The sequence below is a fragment of the Mandrillus leucophaeus genome, unplaced genomic scaffold, assembly GCF_000951045.1.
Source record: "Mandrillus leucophaeus isolate KB7577 unplaced genomic scaffold, Mleu.le_1.0 Scaffold892, whole genome shotgun sequence".
NCBI classification, from domain to species: domain Eukaryota; kingdom Metazoa; phylum Chordata; class Mammalia; order Primates; family Cercopithecidae; genus Mandrillus; species Mandrillus leucophaeus.
The window spans coordinates 731,383-733,525 of record NW_012109719.1 but is presented as its reverse complement, the minus strand read 5'-3'; the positions used below and the strand labels follow the sequence as shown (position 1 = coordinate 733,525).

General features: G+C 35.4%; 1 protein-coding gene across 1 annotated transcript in view; it reads left to right on the top strand.

The window, feature by feature from the left end:
- The window catches only part of RECQL (RecQ helicase-like), a 32,483-nt gene extending 30,542 nt beyond the window's left edge, over window positions 1–1,941 (top strand). The window contains exons 14-15 of the mRNA XM_011969477.1: window positions 1,263–1,482; window positions 1,797–1,941. Coding sequence (XP_011824867.1) covers window positions 1,263–1,482; window positions 1,797–1,941 — 365 coding nt within the window. The remainder of the gene's footprint in view (window positions 1–1,262; window positions 1,483–1,796) is intronic.
- The last annotated feature ends 202 nt before the right edge of the window (window positions 1,942–2,143 follow it).

Here is a 2,143-nt window from a genome sequence, read left to right as displayed (position 1 = left end):
AATTCTTCTGAATAGAAATGCTATTCTGTAAGAAAACACTAACCATGTGATAATCTCTAATACTTTATAGTCACTAATTGAGAAGAAAATTTAGTGCAAAATAGAGATTATAGAGAATCATTTTTGATCCAGTTAATGGCTAATTAGTCATAGGAGATTTACTTAACATTCTTTTAAAGGTAGATCAGCAGGACTTGTTTTCTGAGCATTGATCACAACCCTGCTGATCAAAACAGGATCTGGTCAAACAAGATGTAGCAAAGAAACTGGCCCAAACCAGTTAGAACTAGAAACTATAATGTATTTGCATGCTGTAAGACACTCCCACTAGCACCATGACAGTTTACAAATGCCGTGACAATGCCCGAAAGTTACATGGTTCTAGGAACTCCGTACCCTTTTCTAGAAGATTCACAAATGATATTCCCCTTATTTAGCATGTAACTAAGGAGTAGCTGTAAATATCGCTTGTGAGCAATCTACAGTGCCACTCTGCCTTTGGGGTAACCCTACTTTGTCTGTGGAGCCGCCATTTTCTATACTCTATTGCTAATAAACTTGCTGTGCTTTCACTTTACTCTGTTGGCTTGCTCTCAGATTCTTTCTTGCATGAAACTGGGAACCCTCCTGGGCTGAGTCCCAATTTTGGGATTTGCCTGCATCATTTTGGCACTGTATTTTAACTTTTTGTCATCTGTGTGTTGTATTTGAAGATCTGGACCAGCCAGTACCTCATGGTAAGACCTTACTGAGTTCTGATGCCTTGTTAGGTGGAAGCCACTACATTTTTAACTTTGCAGAGAAATTTATGAGTTTATTAAACCATCTTATAAAATAACAAGAGTGTTATATATAAATCAGGGTACTGGTGTGTTAATAATCGGGGTATCAGTTGAGGACATTCTTGTTGCTAAATCAGAGCGCACAGGAGCCTATAACTAGACAGGGTCTCCTATACAGCACACCTCTTAGTAACTTAATCACATCTAGCAGACACATCTAGAGTATATGGCAGGGCTTCTGATAACTATTTTTTTTTTTTTAATATCACTGTAAACCGCACAATGTAGAGACCATAACTTGGTCTAGTGACAGAGACTTGAGGAATAGCCTAGTCTTCATTCAGAATACATTTAAAAATCAGTGTTTAGGGTGGCTCACATTGATAACCAGCTTTAAACCAGTTTAACCACTTAAGATAGCCTATCCTTGCCCTCATTTCTAAATCCCAGTTACCTGCTACCATATTTGTTTTATTACAGCATTTGAAAGAAAGAATGTAACAGAGTACTGCAGAGATCTAATCAAGATCCTGAAGCAGGCAGAGGAACTGAATGAAAAACTCACTCCATTGAAACTGATTGATTCTTGGATGGGAAAGGGTGCAGCAAAACTGAGAGTAGCAGGTGTTGTGGCTCCCACACTTCCTCGTGAAGACCTGGAGAAGATTATTGCACACTTTCTAATACAGCAGTATCTTAAGTATATACAAACCCATTCATTATCCTTTCAGGTTGTCTTTATGGTTTTTCTTTTTAATTGCAACAGAATACACGGTTTTGCAGTTATTCTGTGTGAACTTTTAAATGCTATAGAAATTTACCTAAAACACTCAAACTTTAATCACTATAAATCAAAAAATGTAACAAAAATATTTTCTTTAAAGGCTTTATTTGCATTCTTGTTTTATTATTTCAAGTCAATGTGTTAAAAATTATTGCAGTTATTTCTTTTATAAATTTGTTTTCTGTGATTCCTTCAAAAACTTTCTTATTGTTGGCCTTTATTTTATGCAGAGAAGACTACAGTTTTACAGCTTATGCTACCATTTCATATTTGAAAATAGGACCTAAAGCTAATCTTCTGAACAATGACGCACATGCTATTACTATGCAAGTGACAAAGTCCACGCAGAACTCTTTCAGGGTAACTGGCTATTAATTTTCAGTTTTATATATTTAAAGTATATTATATTTTATATATTTTAAAAGTATATTAAAGCCTATGGGATGCTTTTCTGTCATATTTCCTAGGCCCAGTTTTCTGATTAGATTTCTGGGTATGGAAGAGAGAAAACATACTTTTCTGTAAAGATATAAGTGAAAGAATTTAGACTGGCCTTTTAACATAAACTAGGGGTTTC